The 22,206-nt window shown below is 47.9% G+C and overlaps 2 protein-coding genes across 11 annotated transcripts in view; one reads left to right on the top strand and one right to left on the bottom strand.

Moving 5' to 3' along the window:
- Positions 1 to 15,123, top strand: part of brsk2a (BR serine/threonine kinase 2a) — a 152,477-nt gene extending 137,354 nt beyond the window's left edge. For 6 of the 9 annotated variants that reach the window (XM_061772867.1, XM_061772865.1, XM_061772866.1 and 3 more), the window contains 7 exons: positions 2,770 to 2,830; positions 3,745 to 4,459; positions 4,536 to 4,584; positions 5,923 to 6,046; positions 8,328 to 8,508; positions 9,641 to 9,730; positions 13,078 to 15,123. In XM_061772867.1, the coding sequence (XP_061628851.1) occupies positions 2,770 to 2,830; positions 3,745 to 4,459; positions 4,536 to 4,584; positions 5,923 to 6,046; positions 8,328 to 8,508; positions 9,641 to 9,730; positions 13,078 to 13,214 (1,357 nt within the window). In that variant the 3' untranslated portion in view covers positions 13,215 to 15,123. The remainder of the gene's footprint in view (positions 1 to 2,769; positions 2,831 to 3,744; positions 4,460 to 4,535; positions 4,585 to 5,922; positions 6,047 to 8,327; positions 8,509 to 9,640; positions 9,731 to 13,077) is intronic. The other 3 variants (XM_061772872.1, XM_061772873.1, XM_061772868.1) reach the window with 2 other exon arrangements.
- Positions 15,124 to 15,226: 103 nt separating this feature from the next.
- abtb2b (ankyrin repeat and BTB (POZ) domain containing 2b) overlaps positions 15,227 to 22,206 on the bottom strand; it is a 39,027-nt gene continuing 32,047 nt past the window's right edge. The window contains exons 5-17 of one of the 2 annotated variants that reach the window (XM_061772864.1): positions 21,870 to 22,035; positions 21,634 to 21,723; positions 21,116 to 21,217; positions 20,806 to 20,902; positions 19,412 to 19,547; positions 18,259 to 18,527; positions 17,614 to 17,792; positions 17,429 to 17,534; positions 16,769 to 16,871; positions 16,623 to 16,710; positions 16,478 to 16,546; positions 16,162 to 16,275; positions 15,227 to 16,072 (exon numbers count right to left, since the gene is read on the bottom strand). In XM_061772864.1, coding sequence (XP_061628848.1) covers positions 15,848 to 16,072; positions 16,162 to 16,275; positions 16,478 to 16,546; positions 16,623 to 16,710; positions 16,769 to 16,871; positions 17,429 to 17,534; positions 17,614 to 17,792; positions 18,259 to 18,527; positions 19,412 to 19,547; positions 20,806 to 20,902; positions 21,116 to 21,217; positions 21,634 to 21,723; positions 21,870 to 22,035 — 1,744 coding nt within the window. In that variant the 3' untranslated portion in view covers positions 15,227 to 15,847. Of the gene's footprint in view, positions 16,073 to 16,161; positions 16,276 to 16,477; positions 16,547 to 16,622; positions 16,711 to 16,768; positions 16,872 to 17,317; positions 17,535 to 17,613; positions 17,793 to 18,258; positions 18,528 to 19,411; positions 19,548 to 20,805; positions 20,903 to 21,115; positions 21,218 to 21,633; positions 21,724 to 21,869; positions 22,036 to 22,206 lie in introns of those variants that run through there. The other variant, XR_009788469.1, reaches the window with a different exon arrangement.

The raw sequence follows: 22,206 nt of genomic DNA, 5'->3' as shown, positions 1-22,206 counted from the left end.
GCTAAGCAGCAGATAGCTGTGGCAAAAGTCAACCAGGCATCTGTGACCCAAACTTCGGAACTTTTTCAGCCTGAACTCAGAGCGTAAGCTTACTACTGTGTATCTGCAATGACATAAGAAAAATTCCAATGCTCCGTAGTCATCATTTTTCCTTGCATTTCTCGTGTTAGCAGTTGCGATCCACCGAGGCCACATCCTCTGTCTCATAATCAATAATGCGTCAATGTCGCAAGCGTGTTGAGCCACAAGCAAGAAATGCCATGGCTTTCGGGCCGCAAAGAGAAATGAAGGCAGGTTAATGATATGGAAATGAAATATGAAAAGGTGCGACCGTGCGAGTCTTAGCTTACTGAATTATTTACTTTTTTCTTTTTGCTCCCTTCGCTCGATGGTGTTGTGTTAGTCGAGCAATTTTCAGAAGTCCTAAGGTTGATGCTAATTCTCGACTCTTAAGTGTTTAAGCTACTGAAGGAAAGCATGTTTAGCGCGGATCTCTTCAGCAGACTCGAGGAGCTGAGCTGTGGATATGAATTTGGTTGATCTTCAGGGACTTTCTCCAGCCTCGGGGAAGGAAATGACTTTAAATAGTGCGCCGATTGATATGGCTATCTACTTGACAGATAGGAGACCGTGCTGAAATAGAGCCGAGCGGTATGCTTGTGTTTGGGCTTCGGCGTGCTCGCTCCTGGCGCCGCTCGCTAGATTTTTTTATATCCGTTTTGTTTTATTTCAGTCCATTGCCTTCTCGCAGATCCGTCAGGATTCTTTTCATCCCGCGGAACGTGTCACCAGACCCCCCTGGGTGCTTTGGTCAGATCTCTGAGCAAAGCCTCTGGTCACCCACGCGCACGCACACGCACACCAGGACGTAGGACTTGTTGCAAAGTAGAAGTCAAAAATAGAAAGCAGCGCATAGGTGCATTTGATTAAACGGTGAGCTTACTTAAATTGACCTGGGCCTCTTGAACTCGAACCTTCTCAACCCTGAAGAATTACAAATGAGCCGTTCATTCTTCGGCAGGACATTACTGTCCTGTGAATTGTGTGGCCGCAATAAAGGGCAATTACTCTACAAGTATTTTTAGTCAGATTTTGCCAAACAGTCTGCAATTACTAGAAGCGTGTGTGCGCTGTATTTTATAGAGTGCAATAATCAAAGATGATTCAAACATAAGATTGCCCATTCCTATTGGTCATATTCAATCAATGAAAAGTCTGAATGTTGTCAATGCGGCCTTGAAAAAGGTCTCAAAGGTCTTTAAATTTAGGCTTACTTCAGGAAACGTACATCCAATCTGGGATTTAAACTTGAACGGTGATGATTCTAATGTCTGTTTTTAAGAATATTTCTTGGAAAAGTCCAACTCCGACTCGCAGGAGAATGTAGTTTTGTGTGCGGGTGTTTCCACCAGCAGTTCTCCGTTGTCATCTTGCAGCAAGGGGACCTCTGCGATGGCGCATTACTGCGCGGCATTGCCATGTGTATTCTGAGCTCTATAGACCCGCCGCTCCAACGCTAACAGATGCGGAGTACGTCCGACAATGTGCTCCTAATGGGCCGAGGAGGCTGAGTGCGTCTGTGTCGACGTGAGGTGCGCGTAAGCAATGTGGGCACCTGCGGCCCTTCGATTGAACTGTCTGCTCAGCTGCTCTCTCAAAACGAGTCTGAGCCCGTTTGTTCCCAGCGTGCGTGTGCGCGCATTGCAGCGTGCAATCGCCGCTGAGATGTTTATAAAAATAACTTGTGAGGGGGAGTATCTTTTATCTACGTATCTTTTCACTGTGGCATTTTTAGCATCTCGGGATTCGTGCACTTATGAATTCCAGTCTTCTAGCTCACACTTTTGTATGGCCGTGTCTGCCTATAGCACATGTTCTCTTTTTGTTTTTATGTCTAAGCATGTGCGTAAGCAGTTGTGTGTCCATATCTGGAAGCCCAAAAATCAGACCGATCCAGCACCCGGGCACGGCGTCAGTCTCCATGACTGCGCACAAATGTGCGGGCCAGGTCCAGCGTGCTCAGCGATACGGAAGCGGGAAGAGGGCGCGGTTGTAGAGTGAATGACAAACACGAGCAGTGTTGTGACAGGAAGCAGCTGGTGTTGACAGGCACTTTGCGCGTGTCGTGCTGTGTGCATTTGTGCACGATGGGGACAGATTGGCCCGTGATTGTTCATTTTGGGTCTCGCTCCATCTCACAATGGCATTGATGGCATCTGTGTGGAAATGGCAAATGAATGGCGTACCCCCAAATCAGAATCCGAATCAGAATCCTCTTGATTTGCCAAGTATGTCCAAAACACACAAGGAATTTGTCTCCGGTAGTTGGAGCTGCTCTAGTACAACAGACAGTCAATTTCATTTACAGAACACTTTGGAGACATGAAGACATTGACAAAAAACAACAACAAACAACAATTGTGCAAAAAGATGCCCCACTTCACCCCCCCCCCAAGATAATCTGTTGCTGATCTGGTGCAAAAAGTCGCCATGTTTTCTTTATTAGCAAAGCGTAGAACAACAAAGAAAGCTAATTGGAATGCTAATGTGTAGAAAAGCACTGATACATTTCCAGGCGAGGATGCCGTCGTGTTTCCAACTCTTCTGTGCACGCTGAACGCAACCTCGTGCTCCACGTGATGGCGCCGTACGTTCTAGCGCTGCCCGGCGCGACATTTGACCTCCGAAGCCTGTGACCTTTGCCTTTGTGGAACAGCTCGACATGTTCGGCGCACCAATGAGCCCTTCCCTTGCGTGTTTGGTCCACAGGTCGCGGTCTATTAGTGGAGCCTCCTCAGGCCTCGCCACCAGCCCGCTCAGCAGCCCACGGGTAAGTCAAGACCTTCTCTACGCTCACAAATACACGCACGTTTATGGCACTGTACCTCTTGAGCCGGTTGTCAGGTTTCTGTGTGATGGTCATTAGGGCCGCCATTGCAGCACCTCCTGACCTTTAACGATATTACTGCACATGCCATATGCCTTGAATTTGTCACGATATGATGTTAGTTTCTAAAACACAATAGTATAGCGACTCCATTTTGCATCATTAGTGAATGCAAGCGAGAACTCACAAGGAGGTAGTTTGAGCAGTGTTTTCCCCTCAAAGCCCGTAGCATGGCCTCGCGCCGTCCTCTCGGCTTATTCGGTCTTACTGTTTTCGGCAGCCTTAGCACGGTGGAAATCCAACTCATGGAATTATTCCCCAAATCCTACTTTTCAAGCTCGGATCAGATCGACGTATCCAGCCGACTAAGCTTGAGAAGACTCGGGGTTTTCCGGGAGCCTCGAACAAGCTCCTCACGCCACATCTCATCTGAAAGGGAAATTGATTTCTCAGGCCAGATCGCTCGGAACGATTCTGTCCATAAAAAGTCATCATCCATCTCAATGCGGCCCGCAGCTTCAAAGTTCAAAATCGCCACTCGATCAAGTGTAGTCTTGTTCCTTATTAAGATCAGCCTTCCTCGCTTGCGTGTTTCCACTTGCATGTTATTGTCTTGTTTTGATTTGTCAAGTGTCTTTCTTTGGTCCTTGTATGTCTTTGCTTGCTCATTTCATTGTTTCTTTCGTACATCACATTGCTTTGTTTTCTAACTGCATGGTCTTTTCTCTTTTGTCCCCCCCCCTCTCCCTCCTCCCCCCGCCCCAAACTTGTGCACGCACTTTTGGTTTACGTCCTCTGCATCTCGCTGTTTGGTGGTTGTATTTACTTCATTCGTTCCTTTGCGTTGCGTCAAAAAGCCTGTTAGAAAGTTCGGTGTTCCACCTCAATCCCCTGATTTGCCGCAGTCCCCCACCACCAGCCCCAGTTCATCCCCTGAGCCGATTCCAAATCGTAGCGGTCCTCGTATGTCTACACCTAACTCGCTGGCCCCGAGCGCCGAGGCCCTACCGACAACTCCGAACAAGACCCAGACGCTGCCGACCAAACCAAAAGTCGCTCCGAAGCCGCTTCACGCTACACGATCCAACCCGCTCCCTGAAGCTTCATTAGACGCGGCATCCTTGTCCGAGTCCTCGGCTTCCTGCCGTATCCCGTCACACCCCCCATCTGCCTGCGTGCCCCCCGCCGCACGCCCCGTTGCTTCAGTGCTAAACAGCCCCCAAGTACGTCGCTCCCATTTTGCTGCCAACGCCCGACTCTCTGTGCCCTTCAGCCCAGTGGTGCCGCCGTCCCCCATCAGGCTGCATCACTTTCACCCTTCTTCATACGCAGACCACCCACCTAAATCTATCCCCCTCATACAGGTTACCCCCCACCCTTCCCCTCGAGGCAGTCCCCTCCCTACCCCAAAGGGCACACCGGTGCACACGCCCAAAGACAGCCCGGCCGGGACTCCCACCCCGACGCCGCCTCCGAGCCCCTCCATTGGCGGTATGCCGTGGAGGACGCGGCTCAATTCCATCAAGAACAGTTTCCTGGGCTCGCCGCGATTCCACCGCCGGAAACTCCAAGGTGTGTGTACTCGATTTGGCCTATTTTTTTGTATTCTTCTTTTGGTTCCACCCTAAAAACTCCGATGTATCCACAGTTCCCACACAAGAAGAGATGTCCAGCCTCACTCCAGAGTCTTCCCCAGAGTGAGTAAATGTCATAATCATGCATAACCCACCGGCTTGCGCAGCCACTCTCTCGGTCAGGCCGGCATGTGCCAATCTGTTATTATTATGAAGAAATGTTCCTGCTGAGCTTCCTGCGCTGCCCTCAGCCTTTAGCAAGAGGTGCTGGATTATGAGGAATGGCGTGCTGCCTGCGTGATGTTCCTCAGCCTCCTGAAGGGTGATTACTCAGGTTTTTGGCCAACGTGTGTGTGTGTGTGTGTGTGTGTGCCCGCTTGGCTGGTCATTTCCCACCTGGGAGGGAAACATCAGGGTTGATTGGAAAGCTTCCTGCTGCAGTAGATGGCAGACGAACACCGGCGGCAATCAGCTTCTTCTTACTGCAAATGCACATAGGGTTTATCAGTGGCCGGGATCAATAGTGACGCGAAAAATACCGATACTGCAATGTATCATATTATCGCTAGTATCGAAATGTAAGTGTCAATAATCGATCACACTTAACGCTTTGATTTGATAATTGAATTCAAATATCCATGTTAACATGGAGGACTAGCAGTGAATGATACGATATGTGCTCCTTCCGCCAGCACTTTCTTGATGACAGAGGACCTAAGCACCTTTCACACTGGCCATCTATGCTGACATTTTCACAGCTTCTTCCCAGTTTGCTTCGTGTTATGCACGATACGAGAGGCAGAACATGCCGCGACATTGCCTGCTGCTGAGAGGCCACGACCAGCGTGCGCATGTGAGACTCACCGCACGTGCTCCTTTTTGTCGAAAGCAGTCGTCGCTGTGCCAGGCGCCGCCGCCGCCGACGTCGCTGCGCATCTAGTTATCTGAATGTGCGGAGCCACGACGGCTCCGTGAACGTGCGCATCGGACACGCCGCTGTGAGATCACTTTGAAAGGCTCGAGCTAATGAAGGCCGACTCTTCTGTCCCCCGAGGAGGCCCCTTTTTGACGGGGGGGTGTGAAAGGGCTCTTGACTCAAGTGAGGAAATCCCAAAGCAAAACAGACGCACACTATCGGCTTTAGAAGTTCCATTTTATATCAAGTCTTTGACTTGTCTAGAAATGGAATTGTATCTTTCTTTCATTACGTAGGTATTGTCCCATAACAAATACATTAACATTGTACAGTCACTGTATCTTGGTATTCATTACCCTTATAGTATTACCCTGTGTGTGTGTCATGATACTATGGTCCAGCGGTCTACACACTGAATCCATCCCCTTCGTACCCTTACAATTGTGACTCACAGAAAACACACAGCTCCTTGTTTTCTGACCATTCACTTTACATGCATCAAATACTGTTCATTTGGGATTGTCTCTTGTGTTCTCTCCACCTAGACTTGCCAAAAAATCCTGGTTTGGTAACTTCATCAATCTGGAAAAAGAGGAGCAGATCTTCATTGTCATCAGGGACAAGCCTCTCAGCTCCATCAAGGCCGACATCGTTCAAGCATTTCTCTCGGTATTGTCAACTTCATTTATTATTCATGTTCGTTGTCCGCACAGTTCGGAAGCTTATTTACTTGCGCAATGACACTTTTCCATTGGCAACACTCGTAGCTGCTTAGCTCAGGATCAGAGGATCCTGAGCCAATACCACATACCTTCGCGAAGTGTTTCTCAATTGTTGTCACCGTGGGACCAATGTTGCAAAGTCAAGAAAGACTTTTATAGAAGTTAAGAACAATGAAGAAAGGGTATTGTTCAAAAATAGCCTTTGAAAACATATGTACTGTAGATCATAGATTTACTGTTAACTCCACAATGCTAATGTACACGTTCAAATAGCATTTCAGAGCACCTTATTAGGAAAGCGAGAAAGAGAACTTGAGGGAAAAATGAATCAAGTCAAATTTGTTGTTGTTTCGGGGTCCATCTGAAGAGCCTGGGAGAAGCTGTTTAACTCCTTCACTGCCAGCCTGGATATTTGACTTCTAAAGCCGTCAATGGCAGTGAATGTGTTAAATGCTGCTGGAAGTTGCGTCTGCGTCATGCTGCAGCGATATTCGTGTTCGTGTGACGCCGCTTGCTAGCCCATGGTTGAGCTGCACTGTATTTGTTTACGACGGAGACGTGTGCCTCGAGCGCAAGGCCGTTCCAGACGCTTCCGGTCCTGTACTGTACGTTCCAAGGGGAAACAGAGGCGTACTGAACATGAATAGAACGTTACACCTGTAGTAATAACGTTTCCGACGTATACCTGTCAAAATAACGTGTTTAAGACAAATTTAACCCGGGATGCATAAGAAATATTTTACTGTAGGGGAATTCCTTTGTTCGCAATGGAGTAATGTATGTACTTATCAATTAGTGCATAAGTCGGAACGCCCTGTAGTCTTTCACTAACCTACGCTATCTCTGTAGTGATGTCACAATTAAAGTGAATATTTTTGGGATGGAAAACACATCTAGTCCATAAATAAGTATGGTAATAACTGAGTGTGCCTTCTTGTGCTGCGTAAGAGCTTCTTCTTGCGTCGCTGGACAAACGTGTTCATTTGTATCCTCCTACCTAAAATGGCTGCGTGACCTACCAGTTGAGGACAACTCGTATAAACCACTTTTCATTTTTCATTCCAGGGCTTAGTAAGGACTAAAGTAAACACTAATTCCCTGTAGCTGCGCCTTAGTTTTGTACACTGCCGTTTTATACGCCACAGCCTCTACTTCATTGCAGTGGTCCTTTTTCTTGCTGTCCTTAGTCTCCTCTCTGATACGATGTGTCGGCATACTTTGGCCAACAACCACTTGTCTCGACGTCAATACAGCAGGTACTCGTTCTCATCCCTCTTTTTTTTTTCTTTGCGTTCGTCCTCCCTAACTCTCCTCACATCAGCCTCCTGTGCCCTACCGAGTGTGGCAGTGGTAACTCTATTTGCTGCCTTTCTAACAGCAGGCTGGATATGCGTCTCATGAGTATGTGGCGGGCCCAAGCTCTGCTAACATCTTTCAGATTTATGTAGCAATTCAACCAACTGCTTGTGTTCATCGCTTCTATTTTCCCCCTGACCGCAGACTCAATGGAGGTTGATACGAAAACTGAAGGCATTCATGATTTGCCTCTCCAGTAGATGCTTTGCCCTCAGTTTTATATATTGAACGTATGTTTGTGATGCTGTGGTGTGTGTGTGTAAATAGAATAAATATGCAACTGTATGTAGAAATGCAGGCAGCATTAGCGTCTCACCGCAGCATTTAGTCAAGCGCGCAGCGCGTGTGACTGAACGGAACCTATGCTCACCCCAGTTCGATTTGTACAAAGTCTTGAAGTGAATGCAAGCAAGCTGGGCCTTCCTTCTGAGGTCAATGTCAAATATGTTCCCCCATCCCAAGAGGTAGCTATTATCCCTCGGGGGCCGCACTCGCTGGTATTCCCGACAGGAGATTGGCACCAGAATCAGTGGAATTATACCTTGAAGCGCACTCACATTAATGGAATGTCAACCCGTCCGCGGAACGCGACAATTTTACCACTCACCTGTTCATTGGGCAAACAAATTCATTTTAGGAGGTGGAGTGCAATGTTGTTGGATGACTGAACACTACATTAGCTTAAGATCCTCACATGCGTAGCAGCTCCCCGAGGTATTAATTGACTGCGGCACATATTTCATTGAGGGCTGTCTCACTTGCTCTCATTTTTAGCATGTGGGTGAAAGATTAAACATCGATGCTCTCCGTGTTTCATTCCATCACTCGCCTTTTCCAAAAAACCCAAACCAATTTTTCCTCTTCGTTTCCAGATCCCAAGCCTGAGCCACAGCGTCATCTCACAGACCAGTTTCCGGGCAGAATACAAGTCCACGGCCGGCCCCACGGTCTTCCAGAAGCCGGTCAAATTCCAGGTGGACATCACCTACACGGAGAGCACAGCTGCCACCAAGGAGAATGGCATCTACTCCGTCACCTTCACCCTGCTCTCAGGTTAGCGTGCTGCTCGGTCATCATCCATCCGATCCGTGTATTGTATCTGCAAATAGCATTCTTTCGCAGCGCTGCACACACACACACATACAAACAAACAAACAAACAAACATACAAACCACTACCGACGCTATTTGCTATGTGTTGAATCCAGACAAGGAAATGACATACTGTAATGAAAAAAGTCTATTCTCCTAATGCAATTGACAGTTTGGGAGGTATGCACACATTCTACAACAACAACAACAAACACATTTCTTCATGGAAAAAAACATCTGCCAGCCTATCAACAATGATAAATGTGAATATGTTGACATTTATTCACCCTATAATAGCTCTGTGTATTATTACATATCATGATGATAATATGAAATTCATCAAAGTACAAATATTCTCAGTGAAATCTAGTAGGGAGCATGTTGACTAGCATTTCTGCCTTTGAGTCATGGTGTTGTGAGTTTGAATCTCTACTCAGGCCTTCCTGCCTCGTGGGGAGTTTGCAATTTATCCCCATGATTTTCTGTTTTGTTTTTTTTTGGTCTCTGGAAGCAACGTTGCAAAATTGGCACCTGGCAAGAAGTTTTTCCGTCACAGACTGCGGTTCGATTCAGTTCGGTCCGCTGCAGCCCGTCGAAAAGAAATTTTTTTGAAGATACTGAGTGTACAGTACACACAAGTATAAACAGTAAATGAACAAGTCATTTAAAGAGACGCATTGCTACCTGGTTTTTTTTAAAAACTCTCTGATCGTGTAAAGCCTCGTTTCCAGTCGCGTCGTTGATGTGGACCGATGTCCGCCATCTCTCAGGGCCCCCTACAAGTCACAGCAGCTAGCGAGGGGCCCCACGCGGGGGTTTCCCGACACGTTGCCGCAGTCGTCATTGTTGTGTCATCGGTATGGGCAAACGGCAGCCGTCTCTCGGGACCTGCTTGCCCGCTTGCACCATCTCTGCCCCGCAATAACACACCGCGCACACGATTTGGTTCCCGTCTCTGCACATCTGTATAGGGGGTACCCGCTCTCTCGCCCAAAGTCAGCTGGGCTCAAGCTCAACACTTTCTGCCTCCCACCACTCGTGTACCCTCAAGCCAGCGTTCTGTTCTTACTCTGGGTTGTGTGTCTGTGTTTTAGGACCCAGTCGGCGCTTCAAGCGGGTAGTGGAGACCATTCAGAGCCAGTTGCTAAGCACACATGACCAGCCTGGAGTCCAGCAGCTGTCCGGTAAGTAGGACCCCCTCATTTGACCAGAGCCCAGCAAAACCTCACCACCACCTTCACAGAAAGACTTCCTTCTTCTCCTCGTCTCTGCTTGGCACGTTTGCCCTCGCGGCATTCAGAAACTCTGAGGGGCAGAATTTGGCCGAACGCTGAAAATTTCAGGGAAGGTACGAAACGGCCGTTCGCGTTCTTATTGAGGCTTTGTCACCATGGCAACAGCACACCAGCACCAGACCTGGGCAAACGCGCCGTGTGCTCGACTTCCAAGTCGATGATTGGTGAGCGTGTTCTGCTTCACGTGGGATTTGTTGCACCGTGTCTCAGTAGTGAAATGTTTGATTCTGAGTAGCTGAACCGAGAAACAAGGATCAAATAAGCGCCTGAGTCGTCCTCTTCTGCTCTCAGCTTCTCTTGAAGCCTTGCTTTGTCTCACTTGGCATCCTTGTGGCAGTGGCTCCCCCTGCTGGTGGGATAGGGAACACATTCAACACATCCGTCCATTTTCCACCAGTCTCCCAACCTTGATCGAGCCAAGGCACATATTTAGTTACATGACAAAATCGCTGTGGATTTTCTGGTATCCAGAAATAACGTATTGAGCTCAGTAATTTGTCTTCATTCAAGGAGCAAAGCGCAGCAGTGTGCGCAGTTCCAGCCACACACTTGCCAGCGTGGTCACCCATTTCCAGTTTCCCAGCACACAATTTTACACAGACATTGGTGTGACGTCAACGCTATGTGGGCAGTTCATGCAAGCTCAAACAAGGACATGTGGGTATGTGACCCTGTGAGACTCCAATCCGGAACGCAGGACACTCGTCAACCTCGAGAACGGCACGGTTTCAAAGGAATATAGCCCATTCATATCATTTATGCTCACATTCGTGGACAACAACAACAACAACACACGAGCAATGGCCACGATGAACTATACAGACCATAAAGCAACGAGGTAAAAAAAAAAAAGATCAAAGATCAAAAACCAAATGCTTATATTTACTCATTTATACAGTGGAGGAAATTCTGATTTGATGTTGCAAGTTCACCCACTGACAAAGACACGAACCGTCTGTCATTTTAACGGTAGGCTTATTTTAACAGGGAGAGACCAAATATCCATGTGGAGTTTGCATGTTCTCCGGGTTTTCTCCGAGTACTCCGGTTTCCTCCCACATAGCACATGAATTCATTAATTGAAGACGCTACCTCACGGGTGTCAAACCGGTGGCCCGGGGGCCCGGTTCGGTCAGATGATTCGCGTCATTTTAGCATTCGCGTCGCCCGGGAAACGAAATCACGTGCATCCACTTTGTGTTTCCTGCTGAAATACCAAAATTGCAAATGGTTTTCACGTTTAAAAATCTTGCGATATTGCAAGCGTTTTTGTTTGTTGCCGATCCTCTTTTGAAAAGAAATCCGATTCAAACTGATAGTCGAACAAACACTTTTTACTGGCTTCTGATTATCCATCAATTTGTGCGTCTGTAATAATATGAGGCGATCATACCTTCGTACGGGTTCGCAGCCGTGACGGGCCTCCAAGAGACACCATAACTACGTTGCGGCCTGTGACAATAGTGAGTTTGACACCCCTGCTCTAAATTGCCCGTAGGTGTGAACGTGAGTGCGAATGGTTGTTCCTTCCTATGCGCCCTGCGATTGGCTGGCGACCACTTCGGGGCGTGGCCCGCCTCTTGCCCGGCGTCAGACTCCACCATGCCGGCAACCCTAGTGAGGAGAAGCGCTATGGAAATTCTGGCTCTCGCCGTTAAAATTAGAAGAGCATTTCCCTCAGCACAGCTCATGATTTCTGACGGCTTTGTGGTTGGGAATCTGTACAAATTGTCCTCATTAGGGTGAAAGGTCAATCGGAGCCACTCCCAGAGTCGGTGTACACCCTGGACCGGTTGCCAGCCAATGGCAAGGGACACGATTTCACTGTTGTGCCAATTTCTTGAAATGTGTCCCATTCCATGTGTTGTCTAATCCTCTCTGTTAAACCCAATAATGGCTAAGGTTTTTGCCATATTTGCAATACATACTGTAATCGACAAGCGCACGCCTGCAATATGGCGTTGAATTGGCTCAGCAGTCATGGGCAGCTGTAAGGATTAGCAATGATATTTTCAAACGTGCCTCTAATTCATAGACTACGGCCTGGGTACAAACGAGAATCACTTCCATCCATCCATTTTCCGGACCGCTCATCCCAGCCAACTTTGGGGGAGAGGCGGAGAACTCCCTGAACTGGTCACCAGCCAATTGCAGGGCACATACATACATACAAACAAACAACCAACCAACCATTCACACCTACGGGCGATTTAGAGTCTTCAGTCCAGCGACCGTGCATTTTTTGGGGGGCATGTGGGAGGAAAGCGGAGTGCCCGGAGAAAACGTCCGGCAATCAGGAGCAGTGTGATGGTGTGGACGTTGCAAAAAGGAAAGGGCGTGACTGCCCCTTTGACGTGTTAGTCCAAAATTGATCACAATGATTTAACACTGTGATCTCACTGTGGTCAATATGCACAGAGCAATAACTCAGACCCACATTAAACGTGTCCCTTTGGTCTCCTCGCACACATTGAGAGCTTCTCCACCGTGGGCCCTTTCAAACCAGGTAACGGCTGTTAGAAGGAGAAGCGCAAAGAAGAGGTTTTGTCCGATGAAGGACATGATGGAGGCCAGCGGAGGAAGACAAAGGCCAGGCGGGGCGGTCTGTGGAATCAAACTACAGTTCACAGAGGAGAGGCATTCATGTTGGTTTATGTCTTTGCAGGCTGTTTTTAAAACGCAGAGGTTACGCATGTGAAGGGGTCACACCTGAGAGAGGTTTTGTTTTGCTGCATGGAGTAAAAATAAGAATAATAATGAACGTATTTTACACGTTCTACATTCAAATATAGATGAGATTTCTTGTCACCACGGGTTGGCGCTATATCCATAACAATATGTTGTCATACATATGTCTTCAAGACGTGACTCGCATTTATACATGTGAAGTTTGGGAAGTTTCAGACCATGTGAGGCAAATTCGAAATCCAAAAATGGATGCCCCTCCCCCTGTAGCAAAATGACAAGCTTTCTTTTTCTTATTAACAATGGACAAGATGTCCCGTTACATGGACATTTCGCATACAGGAGGTGAAGACTTTTCTTCCCTCCTGTTGTACGTTGTGTGTGCGCGTGTGCTGCGCGTTAGCAGATGACCGAGCTAATCGACACCGGCACGGCATTTGTGCCCCCAGCAGTCTCTTTCCTCCCCCATGGCTCCTTTCCTTCCCTCGCCCCCGTGCGCCTCGGCGGCCCTTCGAGTGACTTCTTTGCCGTAATCCAACACCTCTTTTCAGACGAGAAGAACGGCCAGGTGCCATCCAAGCGCTGCCCCTCGCCCGCGCACGCCCGCAGACACGAGCAGGAAAACAATACCGGCAAATGTCCGCTCGTCAAGTTGACGTTACAAGAGGAGTCGCTCGATCAGAACTAGACAGACAACCAAACGGCGTCCCCTCGTCAACTTCATACATCTCCCCTCCTCCTTTCTCTGTGCTGCTAAAGTGTGTGCTAACCTGACTTGTCTCTCATCCCAGGACTTCTTCAGAAAACCTATTAAGTCCCGTCCCATCCCTCCCCACTGATCCCACCCCGAGAGACGGACATGCACACGGAGGACTGCTTTGGAGAGGTTTGGGTTACCATGGCAACAGAGCCTTCACGCAGACTTCTACCTTCATCTCTCCCCACCCTGTGTGCCCGGACAGTAGAAGTAGATACAAATACCTTTGGTGTTCACCCCCCCCCCCCCCCCCTCTCATACACACCGGGCACCCTTGCCTCAGAAAATAACATTTTGCTGAGACTCAACATGCATACCAGCACATGTCCAGTCTGCACACTAAACTCTGGGATATATTCGTGAGAAGAAGAAGATGCAAGCAGGAGCCAGAGAAGAGCCGACACAGACGCTCGCCGGATTGTATTTCTTTATTTTTTGTTCCTTTTATGTGCATTCTTTGAGAAGAACTCTTCTCTTAAAATTCTGACTTTATCCCATATACCATTACTGCTGCAAATGAACTGGAACTGTGATTTCAGAGAGACGTGTATGGGGGGGGCGGGGGCGGGGGCGGGGGCGGGGGCGGTCGTAACAATTGTGGACGGGTGGGTGAGTGAGTGTCTGAAAATGAATGATTTATTCCGTTGGACAGACCGCTATCATTTCTGATGTACAAAGTCAAAGAGTCGTCTCGTTGTGACCTAATGTCTAGGTAGCCAATGCGTACTTTTGGTCACATGATCCTTTTTGTCTTTCAATGTTCTCTGCAGCACTTTGTCTTCAACTTCTCCATCCTGACCTCTCACACTTACTTACCAGCAGTAGGAATAGAAGAACAAACAAACATTATAATGTGATACATGTGCTTATTTTTATATTTTTGGCCCTTATTTATTCATCTCACATTGTCATATCCTAATTTATGATAACTTGACTATTTATATGAACAAAGCTGTTAGGTCAGTTGAATGTTATTTATTATTAGCCTCTTGTGTGTTTGTAAATGGGGCACCATTTGAAGAAAAACAAGATCTAATTTTAGCCGAATGATGATGAATCTTTTCCTCAATTATGAGGGGAAAGATAATTCTTTTGATGAAAAAAAAAAAACATACCAGTGATTGAAGAATGTAGACTTAGCCTCTTTTTGGAGAGAGGGAATGCTCTTTTATTGCTATTTGTCAGTTTCTCTCTTATTGTTTGCATAGGCTGGGCCTGAGAAAGATAACATTGATCCACAGATGATCTCTTTGTAAATAGACAGTTGAAAATGGGGTTGATTGTCTTCTTTACCATGCTGGGGATTCCTGCTCTCTACGTTTAGCTTGTGTTGCTGTGTGCATGTCAAACATGAGCTTTTCTTTGCATGGCTTTGGTGTAAATGTTCCACCCTGATCAGTCGCCACAAAACTACCTTTTACATTGTCTGACCTTTGCTGACTTTTGACCCTGGCTTTTATTTCTAGCCTTTTTGCTCATTTTTTGTAATCTCTCCACCCAGCCGCTGATCTTTTCCTTCTCCTCTTTATCGTGCGCACAACGTTTTTGAGCAAGCCCTCCTTCGACCTGCCTCGCTCCGCGGAGGACTCGGTCGGAAGTCTGAGCTGTCCAACGTGCGAGTACGGAAGGCACAAGGAGAGGATATCAATACTTAGAACTACAAAGCAATACCCTCATGTCAACTCTCCTTTGTTTTCTACAAATGGATGGCAAAACGGCTCAGAGGACAGTCGGTGATTCAGCGAGCCAGAGCAGGAACGAAAGCGACTGATGTAATCCCCATATAACATAACAACTGTGAGCATCATCAGTATTGAAAACAAATAAAATCGTTCCGTTATGGTGTCTTTCTTTTTCTCCCGTGAACACGTTTGAGGCGAGTGTGTTGCCGTGTATTTAGTTACTTAAAAAGTACGTATTCAATTCCATAAAGACAATGAGCGTACGCCAAGTGTATATTTATTCAAATATTCAAGACCACTTTTTTTATTTATGTATTTTTTAAATCCCATATTATGACTCTGTCGCTACATGCTACGTGTTCAGCCTCTCTAGAGCTAAGCTTAAGTGACGGCTAAGAGTGTACTTCCAAGAGTGAACACAATAGAAAAACATAATTTGGATTTCAAAAAAAAAAAAATGAAAAGACCCTGTTAACTACTCGTCTTCCCCCCCCCCTCATTAAATACAAAACTCAAAAGTGTGGATTGTGTGGTCACTTTGGAGGAAAGGAAGCAAAACGCATGTCGCTGGGCTCCTTGCATTCTGTCGCAATGGGACAAGGCCACAAGTCCAGCATGGCCTCCGGCGCTTCAGTGAGGAGGAGAGCTGCTGAGCGGCAAGGCGGGTATTTACAGTTTTGCCCACGAGGGGGCAGCAGTGTGTCACAGTTTCACTTGCGCTTCAGCCATCAGTTTGTTTTCCACAAGAAGCTTCCCGAGCCCTTTCCTCACACCGCAAATAAGTCCAAGCGATGTGCTCAGCTTACAACGTCAGTCACTGTGCTGGTTCTACATCACACGCGTGTCGCCATGAGGAAACCGCGTGTTGTTTTCTGCACGTCCTCACACTCTGGAGGTGACGTAGAGCGAGCGTAGCCGACGGGCCAGAGTGACCTCCAGCTCCTCCAGGGGTGATTCTCCCTGGTTGAGGGTCAGCGTGGAGGTGGAGCCGTTGCCTTGCCGGCATCCCAGCAGCAGACACCTGAAGGTCTCCCTCTCCATCAGCGCGGGCATCTGCTGCAGGAAGTAGCCTTCGCAGAAAGAACTCAGCTCCGCCGACCCGTGAGCCTGAGACAAGACGGCGTCACACCATCGTATGTCCTCTTTCTTTACAAAAAAAGCATGCGATACAGCAAGGATCTCTGTGCGCGTGTTACCTTGGCGGTCTTGTAGATGCTGACGGCATTATCCAGGTTGATGTGCCGAGAGCAAATGAGCTCGCAATGTCTTTGCAGCGCTCCCAGCTGGAACACACAAGCGGCCGACAACAGCTGAAAGAAACGACAAGACCATTAAACAAACGAACGGACTTTTTAGAATCCAATGCACACAAAGAAGGTCAAAGAGCGAATTGCTTCAATGCATTTCAAGGGCAATCTTTGAAGTGGTGCACTGACACATCGGACGATGCCATTTTGTGGAAATGGAAATTGTTGAAGCAGGATCATGCCGTGACATGAAAAGAACGCTCACCTCTAACAAATCAGGCACTCTGCTTTGAAGTGACTCTGTCCCTCCACAGTACAGGTACGACATCATCATCTGCATACATGTCAAAGTAAGTCCATCATTAAGTCAGATTCATCAAATGACTGACTTGAACAAGTCGATCGGTCACCTGGAAAACATTGTACGTCACATCGCTGATCTCAATCTCTTTTTTGGCAGTTGTAGCAGAACCGGGGGATGCCAGCAACGATTTGAATCTGGAAGAGCGAGAAAGTCACAAATGCGTCGCTAGCTCAGGAGCGTGCGCAAACCGACCTGTCCGAGGCGGTGACCAGCAGGACTCTGTGGCCGTAGAAGGGTTTGCCTTCCACCGAGAAAGTCACATCGGACATCTCCTGGTTATTCAAGAAGTGAGGGTCTACGGGGAAACAAAACTTTATTGGGTGCTTTACTTTCGGGGTTTCTCTCTCTCGACCGAGCCGCAACCATGGCAACATGTTATTTTGGGGTTTAGTCGTACAGCGTGTCCACGGAACCTAAAAAGTCTCAAATGATTCTTTCCCAACTCAAGGCCTGGATTATTTCTTTGTTGAGTATAGACGATGTACCTTTAGCTCATTTGCAGTAGTAATTGCAAGCAAAGCAAAGCAAGCAAAAATAGTTGCATACTTCTGGTAGATAGAATTGGGAAAAAAATACGATTGTGACATAATAATGAGCCCGTCCGTGTAGGCCAGTCCCAATGGTACATTTCTTCACTTTTGACGATCCTTTCGGCTAATGCATCGGGCCGACCTTTGCTGTAAATCGGCACTCTACAAATACAATTGTCCAGGCTTGATCACCATAAGAATAAAGTCCCACCTCTTTTTGACAGTGTTAAGCAAGCCTGAGCCTCGCTTATCTTTGTGCCGGATGTCATTGGACTTTGCAGGTCCACTTAATGTGGTAAAACCAGAAGAGTAGAGCTCGTACCCAACTGCGCTGAGAGAGTCGCCTTCATCTCGGGGACGGCGGGAAGAGGAGCGGGGCCAAAACAGTGACTAAAGATCTGACACAACTGTTGTATGATGGCATCACTCTGTAAAGAGGAAAATAACAGATACGTGAGGGGGGATCAGGCAAATATCAGCTTTGTTCCGTAAAAGGTCGCGGCGTACCTTGGTGGTGCGCAGGATGCCGAACATGAGGGGAAGGCCCACGGTGAGCAGCTCCTCACAGTAATCTTCTTCTCGGATGGAGGTGAACTCTCTGAGGAGGGACAAGGTAACGCCCGCCCTGGACTGCAGCTGGGCGCAGCGCAGGGACTCGAGCCACACGTGCAGCTTCCACTGGATGCCTAGCGACAGCGAGGGGAGAGCGCGGCATTACGCGGGCGAAAGGCTCGGACGCTGGAATTGGTGGGACTCAACTAAACTGAAGGTGGGCTGTTCATAGGGAATTTTAATATGGCTGGGGACATTAAACAAATGGATTTCTTTCAAAGACAGTTGAACATGAAGAACCCGTTACATAAGTCGAGCGGAAATGCACAGGCTCGGCTCGAGCAAAGGTACTTTTTTTGAAGAAACATTTTGAAGTGAGGATAAGCGCTGCAGAAGATGGATGGATGGATGAATGGGTTAGCAATTGGCCTTTTAGATGGGGGGGCTGCATTTCTGCTTGAACACATCTTTGAGTTTTGATACATTTCGACTTACAAATAAATACAACGTTGAAATGTCAAGCTTTTGGAATGCATCTGACAAAACAAATAGGATTTCCATCGAAATAGCCTCAATTATATCCAGCCGTGCGTTAGCTACCCAGCGCTCGCAGCTCCACGGTGACGTCCAGGTATCCGTGTTCGGCGCTGTAGTAGCTGGCCTCCTGCAAGGCCTTCATCCTGGCCTTGCACAGTCTGGCTACGCCGCCCTCTGGTGGAGCCCCCTGGCCAGAGGAGGAGGCGGAGAGAGGGAGGAAAGTGCAGATCACCGCTTCCTCCCCCTCCACCCCCTCGGCGAGTATCTCCTCCAGAGACAGGACGTCCTCTTGGACCTTCTGAGGCTGAGTCAGGAGCTTTCTCAGCACGTTCCTGACGTAGAAAGGAAGCGGGTGTAAAGGAAGAGGACACGGAGGAGGGAGGCGGCGGCGAGAGATTTACGGGCGCTCGTGTCGCAGCGCATCCGTCCGCGGCTGGGACCCTGCGGCCTCCTGCTTGTCCCGCTTATTGTGGAATGTGACGTGTTGAGTCTATATTGCGCTCACACGTACTCCGAGGGAGCAGGTGCAGAGATTTACGCTACCAGCCGGTGCTTCCGGAAAAATGGATAGGAAAAGCAAAAGGCCCTTTCAACTGCAAACCAAAAGTCGCCACATTTTCCACCCAAGGAAACAAGTTACGCGCGGGTCCTATTTCTCGTAGGGCCAGAACTTTCATTTGTTCACTGTAATTATTTCCATACTTAAAAAACACACATTGAATCAGTTTTCTAACCTTAATGCAATCCATGTTGCAGTAAGCACGGACAGCGTCAACTGTTGTACTGTGCAAGGCTAGTCTGTCTGTCTGTCTGTCTGAAAGAGGAGAAGTCATAATAGACTTATAGGCCAATGGGTGGTTTTTTTTTTTTTTTTTTGGGGGGGGGGGGTAATTAAAAGACACGAAAACGTTTGTCACATAAAAAAAATCCCGTTATGGCCTACATTTTTGAGTTTACAAAACGGAGCCTGGTGAAGATTGCGTATGTAGCAGCGAGATTCGGTTTTGTTGTTTTAGTGCACACGTGTCGAACATTTATTGTGTGAAATATTTCGAGAGCATTAATGTGTGATTCACTTTAAGGAATCCGATTCATTCATTGTTGGTAAATCAAGTCGCACCTATAAATACAATTATGAAATGATCCTTATTATTTCGAAGTTGGCAAGTGTGCAATTACTGATGTTATTTTTCTCTATTTGCGTTTCGCCAAGTACCTGTGGCCGTGTGCCGCGGCGTGACTGAAGCAGTTCATGTCTTCGTAGAGGGACGACGCCAGGGCGCTTCCGTCCTGGGCCTTCGATAAGGGGTCAGCGCCTCTTGCCAGCAGCAGGGTCACCATCTCATAGTTGCCTGGACGCAGTGCAGTTGCCATCAGCAATAAGTCAAAGCAACATTTTCTTGCACCTAACAACACAATCTTGTAACTGGACTGTATAGCATCATCATCATCATCATCATCATCATCCTCCTTTTTATTAGTAAATGGCGCTTGACACATAATCGCACACCAATTGGCAGCTGCTGCCAGGCCCACCGGGAGCAAAGTTGGGGCTTCTGTGTCTTGAATGATGATATTTGGAAAATGATGTTACACAAAAGGCAGTCTCATGTACACATTATTTATTTGGTGTATTTTATGTTTCCAACCATTTCAGTCATTGAATAATTACAATTCCAAACAACTTACAAGGCCACATTACATTTGGAAGAATGTCAAGCATCTCGAGCGGTGCTTGTCAAACTTACAAACTTACTTAAGTTGTGTAAGTAGCAGCGACATCAGGCAAAACCAACAGCAGCAGAGTAGGCCGCTGTGGTGGAGCTTTTAGTTCTAAAAAGTTCACTCATCTTAAACACTGGACTTTAATATAGGGAAACAAACAGAAAACCTGACAATTGGTTCAGGTCAAATGTGCCTAAGTAAAAGCAAATGTAGGAATGTATGTCAAAGTTGACGACAACTGAACTCTACTTAACAAATGTACTGTATTGAATTGAAAACATTTCCTTTCTTCATTCTTTTGCGTACCACGCTTTGAGTATCACGGATCTAAAGGAACCGCGCTACACTAACCGGCCCAAACATTACGAGCGCTTGATACAAAACCAAACATTATTTGTAAACGCACCATTTTGGAACTCTTGTATTGACTCTCATTATGGTCACAGTAGTCACGATGTTGTGGTTTGAAAGCAGCAAACGCGGTCATATTGAACTTTTCGCACGCTGTCAGCGCGGTCGTCCGGCCTGCAGCCCCGTGCGCCTCTCAAATGATCTGGCAGAGGAATGTTGCCCCGATGCTCGTGAACAGCCGCAGGCAGCGCAGCGCTCCTCTTCCTCGCTAAGCCTGCATTTAGTAGTCTCTCATTTTCGACTACACTGCCCGCGACTACTATATGAGTGACTGATGATGATGATGACGATGACGATGACGATGAAACAGTCAGGCGTTTGTGGGAATACCATTGGCTCTCGTTTGGTCACCTTTAGTTAAACATGGCAATTCGATTCCCACAAAAGGGGATAAGAACCGACAGACGTTGAATGACAGTTTTGGCTCGTGTAGTGTATTTACGCGCGTGCGTGTGCGTGCGCGTGCGTGGCCACCTGCTGCTGAAGCCAGCTGCAACGGGGTGTCCGCCGTGTTCTCCTGTCCATTACGGACTGCCGCTCCCTCCACGCCGGCCCCGGCATCCAACAGTAGCTGCAGGGACACACCACGTCTGTTCCATGAAACGATGTCTGACATCCGCCTTCTCGTTTGCGGCCCGACCGCCGAACTCGCGCTTTTGAATGGCTTAGCATCACGGTGTGTACAGTTCACTCTGGACACGACACGATACTTTATACTTTCTAACGGTAGGGTGTGGACATGAAAGCCACAGCCATCGCGAGAACGTGTGCGCTTGTTTCCCACCTGCACTACGGAGATGTGTCCGTGCAGCACGGCAAAGGTGAGCGCCGCCCAGTGTCGACTGTCAGGATGCACAGACGGGTGCTTCGGGGAGCACGGTGGAACCTGTCAAATCGACGCCAAGTCAACAAAAATACAACTGAAGCGCTGTTGCTGCTGTCATTTCATATCTGCGTTTATATGGCACGGCGCAGCATTTGGTCAGCACGTCTGCCCCACAGTCGATCTCAGCTCGGGCCTTTCTTTTTTAGAATTGGCCGAGTATACCGGCTTCCTCCGCCAACCCAGAAGCACGCACAGTGCGTTAATTCAAGACTTGAAATTGTCTATATGTGCTCGAATGCGGCCTGCGATTAACCGGCGACCAGTCGAGGCGCGTACCTCGCTCCAGCTCACCCGTGGACCGTCTTTGTCTTGTGTGGAGGGAAATGATTTGAAAGTGCTTTTCTGTGTGTCTTCTGTTTGGATGTAAAGACTACGTGAGATTCAAATGTAAGTAGGAATTGTTCAGGAATAATTACCGCCACGTCGAGATTGGCGCCAGCATCAATCAGCATCTGAACGAGGGCCTCGTCTCCAGCGGCGCAGGCGTACATCAGAGGGGTCATCCCCTGAGACACGGGGAGAGGGGGCAACCAAAGAACCGAATATGACAAAGAGCTCTTAGTGTGTAATTTCTCTATGTTGCTGTCCTCTCAGCACAGGTCCTGTACTGCAGTCGTAAAACAACACCAAAAAAAAGAAGGCTGGTCAGCACCTGGTCGTCCATGCTATTGACGCCATCGGGCCCCAGCAGATGGATGGCTTGCCCGATGAGATCTGTGCGGCCGCAGTTGAGCATCCGGAAGCCCAAGTCGAGGTGGAACTTGTCTGTGGCTGCCTTGGAGTCCAAACGCTTGAAGGAGCTGAAGCAGCACTCGGGCCTGACGAGGACGCAAACAAAGACACCGATTGTCAGCTGAATGCGCGACGTAGCCTCCCAGTCACACCCCGAAATGAACTGTTCCAAATTCAGAGATGCAATTTCACTTTTGTTTATCTTGAGACCAAATTTTGTTTCACAATCTTACCAGAACAAGCTCAATCCCAAAATA

The sequence above is a fragment of the Phyllopteryx taeniolatus genome, chromosome 5, assembly GCF_024500385.1.
Source record: "Phyllopteryx taeniolatus isolate TA_2022b chromosome 5, UOR_Ptae_1.2, whole genome shotgun sequence".
NCBI classification, from domain to species: domain Eukaryota; kingdom Metazoa; phylum Chordata; class Actinopteri; order Syngnathiformes; family Syngnathidae; genus Phyllopteryx; species Phyllopteryx taeniolatus.
This window is presented reverse-complemented; position numbering and strand designations above follow the sequence as displayed.